The sequence below is a fragment of the Hippocampus guttulatus genome, chromosome 10, assembly GCF_054856545.1.
Source record: "Hippocampus guttulatus isolate MCC_2025c chromosome 10, RoL_Hgut_1.0, whole genome shotgun sequence".
NCBI classification, from domain to species: Eukaryota; Metazoa; Chordata; class Actinopteri; order Syngnathiformes; family Syngnathidae; genus Hippocampus; species Hippocampus guttulatus.
The window spans coordinates 1,996,191-2,016,190 of NC_141270.1; the positions used below are offsets into that span (position 1 = coordinate 1,996,191).

The window sequence follows — 20,000 nt, forward strand, 5'->3', positions numbered from 1 at the left end:
CATATTCCTTGAGACATTTTCAAAACATTCGCTTTTACAATGACTCAAACAAGGACCGAACCCAGTAACTGAATCCGTTTCAACAAGAGCAGATTCCGAAAGGCTTTTGCTTCTCTTGCGTGTGCTTCGTTTGCGCTGCAGAATGGCTTCACGCCTCTGTACATGGCAGCCCAGGAGAATCACCTGGAGGTGGTCCGCTTCCTTCTGGAGAACAGCGCCAGCCAGAGTATGGCCACCGAGGTACTGCACGCACTTCTCAAACAGTCCGCTTGAGGCCGGCATACAAAAAAAACAAAAAAAAACGAAGTGAATAAAATCCCAAACATGCTAAAGCTAGTCCGTCATTCATTCTACCTGCTAATCGTTTAAACTATTTAGGAAAATCCGGGAAAAATATAATTTGCATAATCATTTGGAAGGCGGTGTATATTTTCCCCGATATCGTCAATTAGATACAGCGACTTCATACTTTAACGATATGGCATTATATACTCTCATTTTTTCAAATATACTCTTACGTTGCGTTGCGCAGCTAGCTGTGAGCAACTAGTCGGATGCTAGCTCACGCTACTGCCAATAGCGATTCAGATCTTTGTCTGCATCAAATTGAGCAGCTTGCTCTTGGTCTTGGCCCCTGTGCGCAGGATGGCTTCACCCCTCTGGCGGTGGCCCTCCAGCAGGGCCACGACCAAGTGGTCTCCTTGCTTCTGGAGAACGACACCAAGGGCAAAGTGCGTCTGCCGGCCCTGCACATCGCCGCCCGCAAGGACGACACCAAAGCCGCCGCTCTGCTCCTCCAGAACGACCACAACGCAGACGTGGAGTCCAAGGTGAGGCAGCCTGGCCGTGCTCGGGCGGGACATTTTTTTTTTGTTTTGTTTTTTTCCATTTCTTGCCGCCACTTTTGAGGATCTCCTCAGCTCCTCCGCTCACAATGGAGACACTTTTGCTTGTCGTTTTCCTCACTAACGCCACGTTCTCTCCTCTCTTGGCTGACTTTGTAGATGATGAATAGAACAACAGAGGTACACCTCAACTCTGTACATGACTTAGTCTTTCCATCTCAGCTCATAAGCAGTCTGGGGGGAAAACAAAACCCTCCCCCACCAAAATGGTTCCCTTGAACTACTGCAGTTTTGAAGCCCCTTTGTGCCACCCTTACCCCTTGTTTCCATTTAACGCCATCCTTCTCGTCCATGTCTTCACTCGTATAACTTGGAAATAGACGATAACCGATTAATGGCGCATGTTTGGCTGCCTTCTTGGCTGGACTCCGGGGGGGGGGGGGGGGGAGCCCAAGCTCTTCTTGATTTTAATGGTTTCATGGTGCCTAAAATGTAAGCTTCGGCTGTTATTTTTGGCAAACGACTTGAGTCTCAAAAGCGACTTTGAATGTCGTAATTGTGTGATCCATGAAACTGATTAATATGATAACCAGTGTGTGGAGCATGTCGAGCGGTTATCAGCAGTGGCTTGCCCTTAAACCCGCATGGCAACAGATTCCCCATGATGCTAAGTGATGCTAGCTCGTTTGCCGGGCGGGGGGGGGGGGGGGGGGGCGGTCAATAGTCCAGTGGTTAGCGCGTCGACTTCACAGTGCGGAGGTACCGGGTTCGATTCCAGCTCCGGCCTCCCTGTGTGGAGTTTGCAAGGTTCTCCCTGCGCCTGTGCGGGTTTTCTCCGGGTACTCTCCGCCTATTGCCCGAAGACAGCTGGGATAGGCTCCAGCACACCCGCAACCCCCTCCAATGCCAATGCTGTCATTGAAGAGAATGCGCAGCTTGTTCAGAGCAAAGGATCGATCCCCCAACCCGCACACTGATCTGTTGCTAATTACTGGAATCCAGCAAGAGGTTCTTGTTTGCATGGGCACTGACAATTCCTTTGACATGCTGTGAATTCTTTTGCGTCTCGGGCATTTTTGGCTTTGGTGACTCTCAGCCTTCACATGCAATTTCCAAGGGAATTGTAAACTGTAGTTGCCGAAAGCATTTTTGCATTGTACAAGAGTAGCTTTGCTGCTGCGATGTCTTTAGGAGTAAACGTATCCCCCTCCTCCCAAAAAACGAAAATAAGATAATAAGAATAATAGTCATGTTTTGATATTTCGTATCTTTCGTTGCCTTGGTTGTTTGAGACATTAGATATCTGTCAGCAAACACCTCTTTTGCCCTGGATTATCAGTAATGTGGAATGATTACACAGCTTAATTTGGAACGGTTGTGTCATTTGGACAGCTGTCGCTCACTAAGCCAGGAAATGTCTCTGATTCGGGATGTCGTGTTCATTTGCGGGGGCCATTTCCGCCCAAAATTTGTTTTAGTCTAATTAATCATATACAGTATGATGTTCAATGCTGCACGGATATGCGCATGTGTGCGGATCGCTACAGATGTGTTTTGCAAGTCAAAATTTTGCTTCTAACCAACCAATCGCTGACATCATCAAAGGCCAGTGCTGTGGCTCGGCGAGGACTCATTTGAAATCGAATTAGTTCAAGAAACTGTTTCATTGCTCATATTGTTAATCCGACAGCACTTTTTGTTCTGAGGGCCCTGGGCAGATGACAATGACATGGCAACAGGGACATCCTGAAATCTGATTGGACAGGAAAAAAAGAACAATCTAACATCCGGAAGCAGTGAAGCCTTGCAAAATGCTTTGAAATGAAGAAAATATGCTGCGAGGTTATAAACGTAGGTCAGTGCTTCTGATGGTGTTTAGACCCGCGCCCACCGCTGAATAAAGCACGTCCATAACCAGATGTGTGTTGGGGGGGGGGACAATGGGGAAAAAAAGTTGAGTGCGTCCTTGTGTGAGTGGACTTAAGTGTTGGCATGGATTTGAGTGTGTGCATTTTTTAAAAATGATTTTAATACAATGTGCTTGCCCTTGTGTCTGTGTGTTCCAATCAGAGTGGCTTCACCCCACTTCATATTGCAGCCCACTACGGCAACATTAACGTGGCCACGCTGCTTCTGAACCGAGGGGCTGCTGTGGACTTCATGGCCAGGGTGAGTTGAGTGCAGCCTCCGCTGTCTGCAATCGTCCGCCTCCGCCAATCAGGATGCCGTGCTGCGTCACATGATCACGGCTGAATCAAATTGTTTCGAGCTTCAAATGTCTATGACGAACACTGAAAACGAGATAATAAAATAATAAATAATACAACGAACATAAAAAAGTAGACGCAGGGCTCCGCACTGCTAAATGGTGGCATTTTGCTCCTGAAATTTGGTTGTGAGTAATGCTTGGTAGAACATTGAGGGAGATAGCTAGGTAGGTAGTTAGCAAGCTACTGTTGCTGGCTAGCTAGCTCGGTATTTGTTTCGTATACGTAGGTGACAGTGATATGTAAAGACATAATGATGAGTTATAATACACACAGTATGTTCTATGTATGATATACGGGCACAGAATATCATAGAAAACATCATTTGATTCAACAATTTAAAAAGTCAAAAGCCAGAACAAGGTTTTGTTCCAATGGTATTTGCTTGCGGGCTTTAAATTTGTTTCCACATTTCACTTAAGTGAACCAGAGTCAGCACACAGTCCATAATTGCATCAGCTAATGTCTGGAGGAGCGTTTGAGCGGCTTTCTGGCTTTAATCACATGTTGCCACACGCACGCCGCTATCATAGTACCGGTAATTAAACGCCATACGATGTTTGTTTTGGTGACTCGCTAATAACCAACCACTGCTTGTAGTAATTTGCCATTGTCGCTTTCTCCGCCTTCAGAATGACATCACACCGCTCCACGTGGCCTCCAAAAGAGGCAACAGTAACATGGTCAAGCTGCTACTGGATCGAGGCTCCAAAATAGATGCCAAGACCAAGGTGACAACATGATTCTTTTCATAATGGAAATGCCATAGATGGGCTAATGCACTGAATCGATATGGTGGGGTCATAATGCTCTTAGCAACTGAACTTCAACAGTGCAGCAACACATGTAGACAGACATAACAGTCCTCACATGCGTGTATTGTTTATCTCACACGAAAAACAAGTATGTTAATGCGGAAGACTTACATTCAATTATTGTCTGTATGATGATGATGATGATGATGATGATTGGATTACACTGCCATCTGGCGGCTAGCTCACGCACATCATAATGCGCAAACAGTTTAATACTTCATATTGTGTTGAATAATTTCTTATATTTTGTTTTTTACACACAAGGCAACCGATCAAATGATGGGCAGAGAAAAATCTCCCAAATTTGGCAGATTTTTTGGGCAGATTTTCCTCTCTGTTCTAAAGTTAAAGAAATACTCAAGAACAGAGTAGTGTAAAACAGTCAAATGTTGTGCCTGTAATTTATATTTTTATTGATTTTATTCTGCCAAACAACGGTATCTGTATTGGCCGAAGAAAAAAAAACCCACTATGAGTTGGGCCCTACTAAAAACCTCCTTTGTTCTCCTGGCAGGATGGTCTGACTCCCCTCCACTGCGGGGCGAGAAGCGGTCATGCACAGGTGGTGGAAATTCTGCTGGACAGAGGCGCTCCCATCCTCTCCAAGACCAAGGTAGTTCCTGGGCAGCAGCGGTTCAGGAAAGGTCCTAAACATGCTTAAAAGTAAAGTTTGTTTTTCAACTCGTGGGCAGCGACATACTAGAGTCCAATGTTACCTTGACTTATGAGTTTTTCCAGTATCTCGGTTGATTTGTTGGTTAGGGTTGCAAACAGAAATTTCACTTACGGAGCCACCTCATAAAATTTGACTGCTCGATAGCAGCAGTGAACTTCACATCACCAGGCCATCATTAGTTCACACATCGGTAAAATTACAGATAGACAGATATATTTAAATACAGATGATACACACTAGCCATGTTTTTACAGAATTTACGGCATTTTATTGTTAAAAGCTTTTTAAACACTTTTAAAAATAACACACTTTAACACATATTGAGAGAGAGAGAGAGAGAGCAACAGCAGTGGCTAATGCAAAAATATTGTGACACTGGACTGAGCCCTCAAATTAAATAGTGTGCCGCCATCGAGTGGTCGGCCGTGGAATTACATCCAATATCAACAACTGTTTGACCGCAATAGTTATTAACCGTAGAAAGCAAATCTGTGAAAGAGCATGACCACAGACCTGGAATCCATGATGATTTCCAAAAATGCCAACATTTTGTTGTTTGCGTGATCTTGAAACGAAATAAACTCGTAATTCAAGGTAGCGGTGTAGATGATTTTTTTTTTAGAGTTTTCACATTGTCAGTGAGGCTCTGAATAAGTATCAGCACAAGTGAATGAATTAGCTCTTCCTCATACTTCTCCAGTCACATGGCAGCGCTTTTATTGTTGCCGTGGCGACGTGGTGCGGCACTGTCGCCGCAACGTCCGTGCGAGCCACACAGAACGCGGCCGCTTTGACCTGGCGGGACCACCGATGTAACCACGTAGACATTGTTGTAATACCCTCATTATAACAATGCTCCCACAGCCCCCTCCCCATAAACTTCCTTCACAGTCTTTCTCCGCGGCGCCTGATCTCCACCTGACTGACTTGTTGTCCGCCTGTCTGTCCATCCATCCGTCTATGTGTCCGTCTGCGTGTTTCTCTCTCTTTCTCTTCCCCCCCCCCCCTACTTGCGTCCTCTCCATCCCACCCCAGAACGGCCTGTCGCCGCTGCACATGGCCACTCAGGGGGACCACCTGAACTGCGTGCAGCTGTTGCTGCAGCACGACGTGCCGGTGGACGACGTCACCAACGACTACCTGACGGCGCTGCACGTGGCCGCTCACTGCGGACACTACAAGGTGGCCAAGCTCATCGTGGACAAGAAGGCCAACCCCAACGCCAAGGCCCTGGTAAGACGGGGGGGGGGCGGGGGGGGGGGCATTGAATTTCATATTTTATGTACTTCAAGTACAATCTCCTGAATCTCTACGACAGGAGTGTCAAACTAATGTTTGTCCCGGGCGTTTCTCTTGGAGGGCCGTTATGAATTTTGGGAAACCATATAAATGTTTAATGCCCTCCACAAATTACATACAAAGCACACAACAAAATGATGAATAACTTGTTTTAAAATCAGAAGTCAAGAAAAATAACTCTTATTGTGGATTACATGTGACAATTTGAAATTTTGGTTCAAGCATCCTGGAACTTGACATGCTGGATTTGCTTTCGCGGGCCACATAAAATGATGTAGCGGGCCAGATCTGGCCCCTGGGCCTTGACTTTGACACCTCTGCTCTACAACTTTGCAAAGGTAGAATTCTTCAGACGGTCGTTGTACTCGGTCTCGTTCGATTTGGGAGGTCTACCTCATGTCAGCATGGGAACTATATGGGAAGGGAAGAATAAAAAGAATTGAAAGATGAATCAGAGGCGTGCAAGCTGATGGGAAAAAAAATTCTCATTTCGCTCTGGTCTGCAGTCACAGATGTTTTCCAGTTGTGGAAAGTCCCCTTGTTGCATATCCGCTCAGACTTTTGATTCCTCCGCAGAATGGGTTCACCCCGCTTCACATCGCCTGCAAGAAGAACCGAGTGAAAGTGATGGAGTTGCTGCTGAAGCACGGAGCGTCCATCCAGGCTGTAACCGAGGTGCTCCTGACACAATCTTGATTCGCTTCCATCAGACATCAAAGTCAAAAGTGGTTAAAGGTTGCGCTTCTCCGCAGTCCGGCCTGACGCCAATCCACGTGGCGGCCTTCATGGGCCACGAGAACATCGTCCACGCACTCACCCATCACGGAGCTTCGCCCAACACCGCCAACGTGGTGAGGGCGTCATCGCCGCATTGTCGCATGTTGAAATTGGCCGACTTTCTTGGCGGAAAGCAACAAAGCTCACCGGCGCCGGCGCGGCCGCGTGTCCCCTCCAGCGGGGCGAGACGGCCCTCCACATGGCAGCCAGGGCGGGCCAGGCCGACGTGGTTCGATACCTGCTCAAGAACGGAGCCAAAGTGGAGACCAAGTCCAAGGTGGGCGGTCTGAAGATAGAATGCGTAAAAAAAAAGTCAACGCGCCCTTTTTCAAATGCTGTTGGATTGTTAAATCAATACATGAGACCAGTATAAATCATTTCAAAGCTTTTTTTTTTTTTTTTTTTAAGAACCAATAATGTGACCTACAACCTGAACAACTCAATTAAAAAAACAAGTAATGTGGTTGCACAAGTGTGCAACCACTCTATGGACACGTCAGTAAATCATCATCTGCGTCAGAAAAAAAGGGCTTTGTATTTTTCTTTTTGGGGGGGGGGTCATTCTGTCAAATGAAAACGAATGTATCACAGTTTCTAGTGGTATCGGTACTTGGTATCAGCGAGAACACAAAAAGTGAATACTCCTACTGGTACCGATCTGGAAAAAAAAAATGTGATTGAAACAAAACTAATAATTTGGTCAACCGAAGCCAGGTGGCGCCAGCCAACACGGTGCAGTTTTCTTTTTTTTTCTTAGTTGCAACTGAGGTCTAGAGCGAATTATCAACTGTTCGACGGCACAGAAAATGTCACAAAAAGCTTACTACAACATATGAAATTATTATTATTTTTAAAATGTATATATATATATATACTGTATATATATATTTTTTTAAAGAAGAGCAATGTGTAGCCGGCATTAAACTAGAGCATTGAAATCATATGACCTGACAGGATGACCAAACGGCGCTGCACATCTCCAGTCGTCTGGGGAAGGTGGACATCGTGCAGCAGCTGCTGCAGTGCGGCGCCTCGGCCAACGCGGCCACCACCTCGGGCTACACGCCCCTCCACCTGGCCGCCCGCGAAGGCCACCAGGATGTCGCCGCCATGCTCCTGGAGAACGGAGCCTCGCTGTCCTCCTCCACGAAGGTACCAAAAAAAAACACACGCACACACACAAAAAAAAAAAAAATCAGGTTACGAGAAAAATGTAAGTTGGTCATTTTGACTCAGTTTGGGGTCTTTCCATCAGCGCAGTTGATGATGGGTGGTCACATACTTTCACCAAATGACTCATTTTTATTGAGGGCGGCCATAAGCTGTGAAGGACATTTATAATGGAAGTGGTGTAAGCATGTGCGCTATGTTGCCTTTTGGGGGGGGGGGTGTGAAGGTGACCTCTGTCGGTGGAACAGATTAATGGAGGGTAAACCCCTTGGTGTGCACGCCCTCAATTACACTGACACACATGCGCACACAGCATCTTTTGGGACGTCGCCCCAGTCAACTACCCAAGGAAATGATCCCGCCATCAAATTCCCCAGTTTGTATTATTCATGAAGAGTGAGTGATCCTTTGCAAAAGTGGATAGAGGATTCATATCCAGCTGAATAAAATAATAAAATGTATCATTTTTAATGACAGTACAAGTGGGGGGGGGGGAAAACCCTATAAAATTAAAAATAGGGCAAGTGCTTCAGAACATGCTGGAGTCCCACGTTCCTCTGGGAAATGTGACGTCATGTCTCCCAGTTGCACACAAGAACCGTTGGGTTCGGCGTGCGGCACCGTGATCAGGTGTACGTTCGATGAGCGCGACGAAGGACAGCTTGTCAGAAAAAAAATTCGGTTAAGGTGCTCTGTTTGTGTCTCGTTTTTATTTTTATTTTGAGGTGTTCAACGGCACAAAAAGTGTCAGGAAAAGCCTACTAGAACAAATGGAATTCACCCAGACACTGTACACGTTATGCATAGGGAGGGCTAAAATGATATTTTTTCAAGCAGGATTCTCGAGCACTCGCCACCGACATGTCAAAAGTCACTTTCCACCCTAAAAGCTTCAATTTTCTCGGGTTGGACGTTCCAACAGAAAGGCTTCAGTCCGCTCCACGTGGCCGCGAAATACGGCAAGATGGAGGTGGCCAGTCTGCTCCTGCAGAAGAGGGCTGCGCCTGACGCTGCTGGAAAGGTGAGGAGTCCATTAAGAAGAAAAAAGAAAAAAAACAACAACTAGCGAAGGGTCTCTTCAGGGAGCCGACTTCATGCCTGATATGTTCCCATGGGAGCGCCTTGAAATGAATCTTTTTTTTTAAACTCATTCAGCGCCAGCCATCTTCAGACCCTTCTTTACGCTAGCACGTGATTTAAATGCATTTCTTTTTTGAAAATACAAATCAACTTTTATTTTACAAAAGTACGATTCGGGCAAGCGTGCCAATTTGCTGACAATACGGAAAATAAACAAAAATAAGGCCAGCTGAAATTTTTATTCCGAATTAATTTTTTACCGCTCCATTTGATCTGCAATATAAAAAAAAAGAGCAGTGACAACACATAAAAAAATAAAATAAAATAAAACAACCCTGTGGTGAATATTTTTATTTTCTGAGTACGAGATGAACGCTACAAAATGTTGTTTTATGGGATTCCGCGTCTAAAAAGGGAGTGATCGGACATTGATGCAACGTGTCACGCTGTCGATGATGCGCCCACGCAAAGAATGAGCTCAACTCTTGAACCCGAACGCTTTGACCTGAAATTCCATTTTTTAACCGTCCAGTTCACTCGGTTCCTTCACGGGACTCCAGAAATGTTGCGCATTCCTCAAGTCGACGTGATGCTGACACTTTTATTTGGCGATGGCTAAGCGCCATCCCGTCCGATAGCATTTAGCTCGACTGATACCCTTAATATCAGTCCAGTCTGATCCCGCCGCTTCGATCAGACCGACTGCGCAACTTTTCGGGTTGATGAGAATTGACTCCCACATTTGAACTCGAGTCGCAAATACCACCAAATATTTTTCCACTCTTGTCGTTGCAATATGCACACGAGGGTGAGTCGCGCGTGCGGTTGACTGCGTGGAATGTTGCGTGGGAGCGGTCCCAAAATGTGGGGAAGCCTCATTGAACTGCGGCCCATCGTTCGGGCAACATGATCAAAACATGAGGACCTTTTTAACCTCACCCATCCCGCTTTAGAACATTATCTTATTTCTTCTAAATGTTTGCATGAACACACACACACTCAACTCTCTCTGGTGCGTTTCAACTTGCGTTTGCCGTTGCCGTGGCTCAACTGAGCGCCGTGCGTGCGTGTCTCCGTTCCGTCAGTGACCTTCTAACCTGCTGCTGGTTGTGTTGCGTGCGCGTGTGTGGGTGTGTGGGTGTGCGTGTGGGGTGTTTCAGAGCGGGCTAACTCCACTGCATGTCGCCGCTCACTACGATAATCAGAGAGTAGCCCTGCTGTTGCTGGATCAGGGAGCTTCCCCGCACGCCGCCGCCAAGGTACGGGCAACACGCAAGTGTGACGGGCGCGAGCCTGCAAATGACATCAGAGCTCCCTTTTGTTCCACTCCGGATGTCCATTCGTTCGCTCACGTCTGTGCTCTTTGGTGATGTGTCGTGGAGTCGTTTTCTTTCTTTTCCATCTCTCGCTTTTGCTCGTCCAAGTCTACCTCCACACATTCACTCCATGGAAAATGTTTTGCGTATAAAATCCGTTTTTGGGATGTAAAACAGGTTTTAGAAAAAAAATAATGCATCAATGGGCGAAGTGATTCGGACCGCTAGGAAAGTTTTAATCCGGTGGTGCCTCCATTTGCAAGTTTATTTTGTTTCCTGACCGTGCTCGCTCTAAAAATAGTTTGGTAAAAAAACCCAACACCAAAAAAATAACAATTTGGGTCAAAAAGTGACTGAGCTACTCCTTGGGCCAATTTGGCCCAATTTACAAAATGGTGTCGTTTGGTACAAAACAAGCCAGAAAATTGGGTAAAATTAACCCAAGCAGCGGATCAATCCCTTTTTGACCCAAGCTGGGCTATTTTTGGTGCATCGCAATAAGTTCCGCACAGTCGGTATGAAGTGATCCCACATCTGAGAGCTCATCAGGCCAACGCTCGGCTTCTCCCCGTCTCAGAACGGCTACACGCCGCTGCACATCGCCGCCAAGAAGAACCAAATGGACATCGGCACCACGCTGCTGGAGTACGGCGCCGACACCAACGCGGTGACGCGGCAGGGCATCGGCCCCATCCACCTGGCGGCGCAGGAGGGCAGCGTGGACCTGGTCTCGCTGCTGCTGGCCAAGTGCGCCGCCGTCAACATTTGCAACAAGGTAACATTGCTCACCACCCGCTGATGCTGCCGTCATCCGCAGCTCACACCCAGACGCATGCACGCATGGTTGCCGACGTCGCCCCCTCTTGGCCCCGCCTCTTAAATGCACACGCTCGTACACATAGATGACAATATCGAGTTTTCCTCTCAATTCTACGCTTGCGATGAGTGTATCGACTGTTTCCGCATGTGCGTCTTTGTTTTCCTGCTCAGAGCGGACTTACGCCACTCCACCTCGCGGCTCAGGAGGATAAGGTCAACGTTGCCGAAGTTCTTCTCAACCACGGCGCCGACATCAACGCGCAAACAAAGGTACGGACTTCCTGTCAGCGCGCACACGCGGCAGTTGCACGGGGACGAGAAGCGTATCGCCGGCGCCGGGCGGGGATCCTCGCGTCGCCAGAGACGTCACATTTCAGGAAAACGGACAAAAGCCGTTAACGTTGCGTCATCAGAGGCAGCAAGCCATTTTCAGGAATCATTTTTGTAGTATTTTCTGAATGAAGGGTTACGTTCAGCAACAAGTGGACTTTTTTTTTTTTCTGATCTCATCGCAGTAAATTAAATCGCATGGTAAAATCTGTATCGTGCGATTTCATTTGTTTTTATTCAAAGGTAAAACTTGAAAACCAAAAGTGAAAATATCTATTAAAAAAAAGTGAAGACTTTTTTTTTTTTAATCTGTCAAAAATACGTTTAGTAACTGAGTCAACAGTCGCTCTCACTTTCTCCCAGATGGACTACACGCCGCTGCATGTGGCCTGTCACTACGGCAACGCGAAGATGGCCAACTTCCTGCTGCAGAATCAGGCCAAAGTCAACGGCAAAACCAAGGTTGGGGGGGGGGTAACAGATAAATCAATGAAAAAAAGCTCACAAAGTTGCGTGTTGTCCGCGTATTCATCTCTCGTCTCTTCTCCCACCTGCGGGCGTCCAGAATGGTTACACGCCTCTGCACCAGGCGGCTCAGCAGGGCCACACGCACGTCATCAACCTCCTCCTGCAGTACGGCGCCGGGGCCAACGAGCTCACAGCGGTCGGTGGAAGCGCCCGGTCGCCGGGCCGTTTTTTTTCTTTTCGGTGCGCCGTTGTGTGACCGACTTCCTGTGTGTCTCGCTCGCTCTCAGAACGGGAACACGGCGCTCGCCGTCGCCCGTCGCCTCGGTTACATCTCGGTGGTGGACACGCTGAGGCCCGTGACGGACGAAAACCTGAATACTGTGGTGAGACGCCGCACAAACGTCAATTCTGTTCTCTTGACACGGAGTGAAATAAATGTGGTTGGAAATCACATTTGGGTCACTTAAATCCTACAAAGTCTTTCTGGGTCCTGGATTCCATTCCGGGCTTCCTTTATGGAGTTTGCATGTTTCCTCCCATATTCCCAAAACATCTAGTGGTTGAGAGTGGAATTGCACCAACAAACTAGACTAGCACCAAAAAAAAACCAAAACATTTTTTTTAAATTGTCAAATTGCAGAACCGTGAAAGTATAAATGGAAAGGAGGATTTCCTGTTGTGTAAGCGGCGTGCTGGTCGCTCGCACCGCCTCACGTGTGCCATCAGGAGGGCTTAGATGGGCGCTTATGTTTTCGCCTCAAGTAGCCTGCTGTTTGAACACTGATCTCACACACACACACACACACATACGTGAGATGGGGAAGACTGGAGCTGGTAGTAAGGTCATTAAGACAAGACGAACTTGTGTAAGCATTAGAATAACTGTGTGTGTGTGTGTGTGCGTGCGTGTGTGTCCATCTGCTGGGAGATGTAATTTAACGATCAAGGTTGTTTGGTTGCCTCACACTGGGATTAGCTATTCACTACGCGCAGGCATTTATTGTCGTTTGTTTAGTTTTTTTTTAACCCTTAAGCGCATTTATTTATATTTGTCAATTGGAATCCAACGAATATTTTCATCACATAAATTTCGGTCGGTGTGGAAGGGGGTCTCGTCTTTGAAATTCAGGTTTGTAAAACACCGTAATGACTAACAGATCCCTGTAGATGGCGGCGCCGAGTCACTTTGGATTTGAGATCAACACTGCTTTTGAGATAAAGACGAGGCAATGAATCTCAGTTAGTCATGGGGTTGGGGGGAATGACTCGAGCCACGCATCGAGTCAGCAATCGTAACTACCTGCAAATTATTTATTTTTGGCCTTCAAAATCCCTTCTACAGTCTTTTGTTGTTGTCATTTTATAGGTTGACAAATAATCATGTATTTCGCAACATTTCGTTGACTGTTCGGATTACTCACTGTCTTACCTTCCCCCTCATGTTGACAGAGTGCAACGGAAAAACACAAAATCAACGTCCCAGAAACCATGAATGAGTTCCTAGACATGTCAGATGACGAAGGTAAGCTCACATCACCCTACTTTGCACCCCCCCTCATTTCTTTTGTTTGTTTCTGCACTGCACGATTGTACCGTAGTTAAGAGTGTGCTCTTGTGATGCCCTAACGTGTCTGCACGTGTCACCGCGTATGCATTCAAATCACACAGTTTGGGCCAATGTGCCTGAAAGTCTGGAGGCGGAGTCTATGTCAGATGACGATGAAGGTATCGGCTCATTAGCTCGCCGTCGAAGTTGTGGATTTGCTTTGTTGCGTGCGGCTCGACTTCTTCTTGTTTCTAAACTTTTTCTCTTGGCGGTACTCACACCCGAGCCAAAAACAGCTTTGCGAACGAGTACTTTAAAATTGAAAAGTGAGTGGCAAGTGTTCACATTTGTATTTGCGTCATTCCAATATTCCACTCCATAAACAGAAATACATCTCCTTTTGCAGTACAATAAACTTACTTGCACCTCTGAGACTCCCAAATTATAGTGAATTTTTGAATGAAGTAATGAAGAAGAGATTTAGGTATTTGTTCGAAACATTATTTGCATAATTTGAGAATGCTATCGGTCTTTTCCCTTCAAAATGATGATTTGATTTTTCTTGCTCGTATGCACGGTCAAATGGTGCTGCCCAAACTGCTCCCACAAAGCTGCGCTGGCTGGTTTATTCCGTTGCCCTCCTTGCAGACTAACAGCACTGATGGTATTTTCCACAAAAATCTCAGTTGTTGTTTTTAACTCCGTCACGCCATCGTCCACTTTGGGAGATTTTTTTTTTTCCAGAGGCCTACACATGCTGCGCATCTGTTGCATTTGACATGTTTGAAAGTGCCGCAAAGCCCTCCCCAAGTAACGACAACAACAACAAGCTGCTTCGGTCTCGTGAGCTTTGATTACAACCACAAGCGGCTTGTAAAATGGATGAGCTGCGTCGCATATGTGTTGCCCAGACAACAGTTGCGTGCGTGGAAGTGTACTTTGCATGTCAACTGATAGTGGACTCAACAGGTCTGGTCCGGCACTGGATGGACGTAAGTTCCCTCGTAGGGATGTTGCAGGCACGAATCGCGATTGGTGTGCTTGTGAAAAGGAGGAGAGAGTGGATGTAAAGAGTCCCTTTAATGCTATCGAGGTGGCCGAGCTTGTTATGTTGCTGGGTGGTCACCATGGGGGCTCGGGGGGAATCGCGCACAAGTGAATGCACCATTACAACTACTACAGCGCACTATTAGCTATCTGGATAAAGCTCGGGAAAGGTTTATAATTGCCGATAAATGCCACAGGAGTGCAACAAAGCACTCGTTTTGTCCAAATTAAAGTCCTCGAGTCACATTAGCCTAAACAGCAAATATACACGTGTTCATTGTACAGTGGTGTCTTGATTTATGTGTTTAATCCATTCTGTGACCGTGCTCACAATTCAAAACACTCTTAATCCGCTTTGCAAGTTTGACACTTCACCCTCTATAAATGCTTCTAAATACTTGATGTTCACCACGCGTTGTACAATTCCACTCTTGTATAAAGTTTGCGACAAGTTCACTTCCTCACATCGCTTGAAGTTGGTTTCCTCCTCTTCGACCATAACGTTGCATGTGTGGCCACTGGCCAGACCTTCCTCCGCATCGAAGAAGGAGAGATGACAGTTCGTGCTTGTTGATGGCGGACACTTTCTCCTTCTTGGTGCGTCAGAAAAGATGTTTGCGGAGAGCAGTGTCGACTCCTTAAAGCCAACGAGATGAGCTTTCTTAAGGGAATTAACTTTGGACTTTGCATACGTCAGATGTCACCGGACTTTACGCTTTCTCCTTTCTGGTAGCGCACCGTGAGACCAACTATTTTAGGAAGACTTCAACGCGTAAAGGCGGCTTCCCTTGAGATTACAAATGACTGGGAACATTTAAATAATAAAAATAGGAGTTATGGCTGGGTCAGAGAACGGTAAGTCACCTTGAAATTGAATGACGAATTCAACGGAAGCGTCCCGTAAGACTATTCCATCGTTAGTTGAATGCGGCGTGTAAATTTGGCGCATTATTGTCGCATATGAAAAGAAGAAACTGATCGATGAGGCCGGAAAAGTCGTTTCTGTGGCGGCCAGGAACAACAGGAAGTGAAAGCCCCGAAAATAAAACAATGACGTTCGTGTTGGAATGCCATATAAAGTACTGTAATACGAACACTGACACACACGCGCACACAGACGCACACACACGCACGCACGTACACAAAATAAATGTTCGTCTCGTGTACATGTATTTCTCGTGGCGAAAATGGTGTCTTAAGTGTTCGCTTTGTCATCCATAAGGTCCTAACAACTACACGAGTGTCGACTCAAACGGCGAAAAATAACCCTGCAGTCACTTAAATTAACTTCATTTGCTTTCCGTTCTAAAACGACGGCAAATCGAGGGTCTGAGCAAACGGTTAAATAAGTACTCCTGCCTGGTTTTGTTGTGAAACGTTAAACCGGAAACGCAACGGCTGCCGCTTTTGTCGGACTCGAGTGCGATTGTAGTGCGGCACCGGCTAAGGCGAGACGGGAGGGGCTGCGGTGAACCAGCGCAGTGTTTGCAAGGGCTGCGAGGTGAGCAACCACCTTCCAGCCATGAGGGAGAAAGCCAAGCACGGTGGCCGCTCCGCCCGCTTCGTGGAGCGGCGCGTCATCGTCCACCGGTCCGCCGATCGAGGTGCGGTGCGGTGCGGTGTTGCTGCACTTTTCTGCCCATTCTGTCATTTGTGCCTTCGCGCTTTTGGGGGCTCTGCTGTCAGGGAGTGACTAAGGCTATATATGGATGCATTTATATCTAAATATATGTTTTTATGTTGTCATGTCTACTGTCTATCGCATGGTCGTAGGTGCTTTCATGTCACACGAGGAAAAAAAAAGTTGCAGTGGTCTCTGCTGGTGCATTCAGTGCTAAATGGAGCAGATGAATCTCCCGAGGCCTCCAATATGATTCAATTCTGATAAGGGACGACCTTTCTCTTGTAAATATTTTACAATGCTATCTCTCCGTCAGGTGAGGATGCTATGACCTGCGACACGGACAAGTACCTGCGGCCCCAGGACCTCAAAGAGCTGGGGGATGACTCTCTCCCACAGGAGGGCTACCTGGGCTTCAGCATCGGAGCCCGCTCGGCCAGGTAGGCATCCGTCTGTCATTCGTGAAGATGAAGATGCAGAAAAAAGAAGAAAAATACATCACTGTTTGATGTATCCGATCGGATCGGAGACATCACTGTTTGGTATACACACAGATGTGTGATACCAGGTGGAACAATGTCCACTGCTACATTGTTGGAAAGTTGCCATTTAACGATTGGAGCCGATAAAATGATTCAGCATTTTTTTGCGTGGCCTCGTTCAAATGCGGGTTTATAAAGTTGCCCCAATTAGAGCAATTAATGAGCCGCATACTTGACCTGGTGTATGCCCAGTGGACTGCTACGCGGACCGAAATCCAGAGGAAGCGCTACAGTGAAAAACACCAGCGACTGTCAATACATTGACACACTGTGGAAGGTCAGAGTGACAAAAACAAAAATAGCAACAGGAAGTGGATCATGTTTTTTTTTTTTTGGTTTTTTTTCGTGGAAACGAGGTTTGAGTCTCTCACTGTACAAGTGGAAATCGTTCTGGGACGGGCCAGAGCATTAGGTACCCCTGCGCAGTCTAATGAGATCCAGCGCCTTGGCTCTATGTTCACGATTGTGATTTTTGTCGTCGGCCAGACTTGATATTGACAATCACAAATCCTGATGAGAATTTGTGATTGTAAATATCGGACGGGTTTAACAATAGTCGGCTGCGACATTTTTCAAAGGAGGTTCGGCAAAGAAAAGTCACTCTTTGCAAGACAGCTCGGCATAGTCAGTCAGAGGCATCCGATAATCGGACTTTTGCTGACTTTGATTGGTCGGTGGGTAAATAGTTAAATATGGCCCGATTTTCGATGTGTATGTTCGCCATTTGAATGACTAGCGTTGTGTTTCCGCACACATCAGGATTTGTGATTGTAAATGTTGGAACGGTTTAACACTTACGATAATCTGCTCCAAATGTTTTCCGAGCAAGCTCTGGATAATTTATTCGAGACATCCGATAATCGGGTCTTTGCTGACTGATCAGAAGAAATAAAAAGAATTCTCAAATGCGCCCTAATTATCGCTGTGTTTGTGCTTTGCTTGAAGGTAACTACAATTTTGGATACCAGTGAGATTTTGCAGGCATACCTCCATTTCATTTTATTAAAATGAAAAATTCCTGAAATGATCTGTGCTTGAATCGATTGACTTAAGTTGTAAAAACTTCTTTTCCTCTCTGTGCCTTTTGTGTTTTTGCCTTCTGCCTCGCAAACACACAAATTTGAGTTTCTGGAGACTTCTAAAGGTCCGACTTTGCTTGACGCTTTCCTATCTTTTCTTTTCCCTGCATCTGAACTCTCCCTCTAGCCCTAGAATCAGGTAAGACAAGAGCAGTGTTGTAGGAGTCTTTAGTTGTGAATGGCGCCCCGTGTCAACCCTCCCCCCAAAATCCCTTCACGCCCACCGAGAGCGTCCCTCTGCGTCCTGTGCCACCCGGTGTTTGTTCATGGAAGTTTTGTCCCCGTGTTGCAGTGTTGTGATCACCTTCTTTCCGCTCACCCGTTCACCCGAGTCATCATACATGCTGGAAAAAAAAGTTTGCGGTGCAGTCTCTGCTGCGATAACTGTTGAGCCGAGCCGTCTTCACTTTTGAGTTTTGTGCACTAATCTCGTAACGTTCACGTGGCTTTCTTTTCAGCGGCAACTTCCAGGGATTAGATGCGCATGTTCAGGACAGGAATCGTTAGTTTCTCACTTAACAGAGCCGCATCGTGCTTTTTTTTTTTTTTAATCTCCAGATGTTTCAATACTATAAAAATAAAATACAAAATCAAGAATAAAGAATTTATAGTCCACTTTGCACCCTAGATGTTGTCTTGTTGAAATGAGGCCTGTCCTTGTGTGTCATTGGCTGCATACCCCGTCTCAAATACTGTTGGGCCAGTGGCTCGTCCGGCTTCTGTTACCATGATGACGATTGGGGGGGCGTTAGCATTTTGTGCAGACTTTATACTGTGGCAAAAAAGAGACTTCTGTGCGTCCAACAAATCTCACTGCAGCTGTGCTTATTGTTTGGTTTTGACATAATAGCGGGCGGGGTATTGCAATCAAGAGGCTGGACTCAGGCTGTGGCTAGAAACTGACTGTGGATCTTCGCCCCAATTGGTCGTGTGATGGGCAGAGAAAGTTGATGTGGGAGTTTTTTTTTTTTTTTTTTTTGGTGTGTTTGTTGGATCCCATTAGCTCTAGCAATATACAAAAGCTAATCTTCCTTTGTTATTATGTGAATTAGGGCCATTGTTACCTAACGGTGGGGCAGAAGTGCAGAATGGCTCGCCGATAGACATGTTTTCATAAACTGGCAGATAAAAATATTACCGAGTTGTTTATTTTTATACTCATGGCCCTCTCGAGACCCAGTTGTTACATAACGATGGCCAAACTCCAAACCTCCTATCTGAAACTCGACTTAAAAAAAGAATATTGTTTGTCAAGGACTTGCCAGCGAATCAGAAAATACTGCATTTTGGGCGTTGATATTATACTGGCAATGGAAAAAAAAAACAGGTTTCTGTAATACGTCCAATTTAAACTGCCTTTGCGACATATGTGCCCCTGGTTTACTACCATCTTTTAGCAGTTTAGCGGCAGTGTCACAAGCTAGCCGTAGCCCTTTTCCAATCCCATTAACTTTCCCTTTCGCCCCCTGAGAGCCGGATTACAATTGTCATAGTGTGGAAATTGACGGCGTTTCTTTGCCCTTTCTTTTTCGACTTTGGCAGTGCTCTGCTTGACATACTCTAATGTAGTGTAGCGGCCGGTGAAATAGTGTCCGTGAGAGAAACAGCGGGGACCTTGTGAAAGACGGCCAAGCTGTAAACAAAGTCGTGAGTTGCACGGTGCTCGTAAATCGGTGACGATGCCTCGGATGATTGATCAATATCCGGCAGCGATGTTCACGCAACTCATACTATTGCCATTGTTGTACACAAGTAGCTTCATAAAGAATCACTTGTTATTGGCAGATTGCGGGTGGGAAAAGTGTTGGGAAAGGTGGTTGAATGAAAGCGCCGTCATTCTGTAGATGGAAAGGGATGGAGGAGAGAGCGAGAGAGGCAGGTGATGTGACGCTCTGGATACAGATTGAAACGTTGCGTAACCAACACCAAGAGGAAGCCACTAGAAAGGAAAGGCGACCATTTAAACGGATGTTAGCTTGGGACACTTCCAACTGGGAATTGCCACCGAGTCCATTTAGGCAGCTCAGAGTTGCCGAGTAACACGGCAGTGAATAAAAGCGCTTGTCTTTGTGCCCAACTGCCCCCCCCCCCCCCCCCGCTCAACATGCTGAGCTCTGTATTTTCCCTGGACCCCCCTTCACAAACGGCCAGCTTAGTGGTTTGTCTTTTAGGGCACATGGAACTCTCTGTAGTCTTTGTGACCCCTCTTATTTATGAGCCAAAAAGCACAAATTGGTGCTGCAGACGGAACCGAAAAGATGTTTGTTTCAGTTTTCGCTTGAGATACTCCACAAAATTGCAGC

At 46.4% G+C, this 20,000-nt stretch overlaps 1 protein-coding gene across 6 annotated transcripts in view; it reads left to right on the forward strand.

The window, feature by feature from the left end:
• Positions 1-20,000, forward strand: part of LOC147198868 (ankyrin-3-like) — a 73,494-nt gene that overhangs the window by 25,263 nt on the left and 28,231 nt on the right. For 2 of the 6 annotated variants that reach the window (XM_086121452.1, XM_086121454.1), the window contains exons 5-24: positions 142-240; positions 645-830; positions 1,005-1,025; positions 2,916-3,014; positions 3,745-3,843; positions 4,442-4,540; positions 5,639-5,836; positions 6,479-6,577; positions 6,655-6,753; positions 6,858-6,956; positions 7,634-7,831; positions 8,772-8,870; positions 10,090-10,188; positions 10,823-11,020; positions 11,236-11,334; positions 11,758-11,856; positions 11,960-12,058; positions 12,150-12,245; positions 13,312-13,384; positions 16,393-16,516. In XM_086121452.1, coding sequence (XP_085977578.1) covers positions 142-240; positions 645-830; positions 1,005-1,025; positions 2,916-3,014; positions 3,745-3,843; positions 4,442-4,540; positions 5,639-5,836; positions 6,479-6,577; positions 6,655-6,753; positions 6,858-6,956; positions 7,634-7,831; positions 8,772-8,870; positions 10,090-10,188; positions 10,823-11,020; positions 11,236-11,334; positions 11,758-11,856; positions 11,960-12,058; positions 12,150-12,245; positions 13,312-13,384; positions 16,393-16,516 — 2,282 coding nt within the window. Of the gene's footprint in view, positions 1-141; positions 241-644; positions 831-1,004; positions 1,026-2,915; positions 3,015-3,744; positions 3,844-4,441; positions 4,541-5,638; positions 5,837-6,478; positions 6,578-6,654; positions 6,754-6,857; positions 6,957-7,633; positions 7,832-8,771; positions 8,871-10,089; positions 10,189-10,822; positions 11,021-11,235; positions 11,335-11,757; positions 11,857-11,959; positions 12,059-12,149; positions 12,246-13,311; positions 13,385-13,530; positions 13,588-15,083; positions 15,311-15,632; positions 16,060-16,392; positions 16,517-20,000 lie in introns of those variants that run through there. The other 4 variants (XM_086121456.1, XM_086121457.1, XM_086121451.1 and 1 more) reach the window with 3 other exon arrangements.